Here is a 1,185-nt window from a genome sequence, read left to right on the forward strand (position 1 = left end):
GCAGCCCCCGCCGGGCGGTGCTCCAGGGGGGGGCCCCCTCCCCCAGCAGCCTCTCCGATTCCTGCAGGATCCGTTCAGAGTCCGACTTGGAAGATGAGGAGGAAGAAGAGGTGGTGGTGCTGGTGCTGGTGGTGGAATCCTTGACCTTTCTCTTGCCTTCCCCGTAGCCCTTCACCTCTGTCAGCAGTTCCTGAGTTTTTTCCAGTTTCAGTGCAACCAGTTCTTGTAGCCGGGACAGCTGCTCCGGTTCTGTGGAGGCAAACTGGGCCTCCAGCCCCCTCCTCAGCACCGCCCGGTGCGCGGAAGAGTCCCGCCGAGACAGAATCTCTTCCATGGAGGCACATTTATTCTTTTCTGAGTGCGAGAGCTTTTTGGGGACCTGCGGTGTGTACATGGTCCCTTTGTCAAAGGAGTCATTGCGCTGCCCGGATCTGTCCCATGAGGTCACCTCCCGTCTCGGGAGGCTCCCTGTCCGGCCTTTCTCTGATGACTTGACGTTCTCCGAATCCGACCGGCGCCGGCCAGCAGTGAGGTGTGCCACCGACTTATCCAGATCCACCCGGAAACTCTCTTCGCAGGTGCCATGATCCTCCGGCGAGGCGTCCTCCTCCTGGATCAGGTCGAGGGTCAGCATGCCGTCGGAGGTTGAGGTAGATGCCTGAGAAGCAAAGCAGAGCTGTTAGCACAGGAACAGGGACGGCCGCCTGTCTCTGACACCCGAGATACGCGTCGCGCGTGCCAGGGTGCGAAGACGGAGCAGCAATTCCCGTGACAGAGCCCCCGTCATAGGGGGGTCTTGGTTCTAGCTGAGGCGCAGGTCAGCTGAAGGGCCGTGGAGAAGCCCGTCCGTGCTGCCCAGCGCCTGTGTGCCCAGCGTGTGGCCGCTCTCCGTCAGGACCCGAGGAGCGTGTCACTGCCACCGTCTGCGGGAACGCAGGACGAGACCTCGTGGCCCAGCACAGCCCTGAGCCTTACGACAACTCCCGGGTCAGGGCAGAGCTCAGGCTCTGGGTCTCCTCCACTTTTACAAATGAAGTAGTTGCCAGGGAGCTCTCCCCAGGCTCCGGGGTGTCTGGAATTTGTTACACGTACCACAGCCATCAAATGTCCCCGTGTCGGCGGGCGTCGGGAGTGCTGTATTTTTGCTCTGTCGCGCGTTGGGTGGGCGAGGTAGCTGTCCTCTTC

The 1,185-nt window shown here is 61.6% G+C and overlaps 1 protein-coding gene across 1 annotated transcript in view; it reads right to left on the reverse strand.

Annotated features, from left to right (window-relative positions):
• PLEKHO1 (pleckstrin homology domain containing, family O member 1) overlaps positions 1-1,181 on the reverse strand; it is a gene marked incomplete at its 5' end in the record, with an annotated part of 1,649 nt that extends 468 nt beyond the window's left edge. Inside the window, 2 exons of the mRNA XM_010140814.1 lie at positions 51-658; positions 1,093-1,181. Of these exons, the coding sequence (XP_010139116.1) occupies positions 51-658; positions 1,093-1,181 (697 nt within the window). The remainder of the gene's footprint in view (positions 1-50; positions 659-1,092) is intronic.
• Between the last annotated feature and the right edge of the window lie 4 nt (positions 1,182-1,185).

This window comes from Buceros rhinoceros, unplaced genomic scaffold (assembly GCF_000710305.1).
Source record: "Buceros rhinoceros silvestris isolate BGI_N320 unplaced genomic scaffold, ASM71030v1 scaffold32237, whole genome shotgun sequence".
Lineage (NCBI taxonomy): Eukaryota > Metazoa > Chordata > Aves > Bucerotiformes > Bucerotidae > Buceros > Buceros rhinoceros.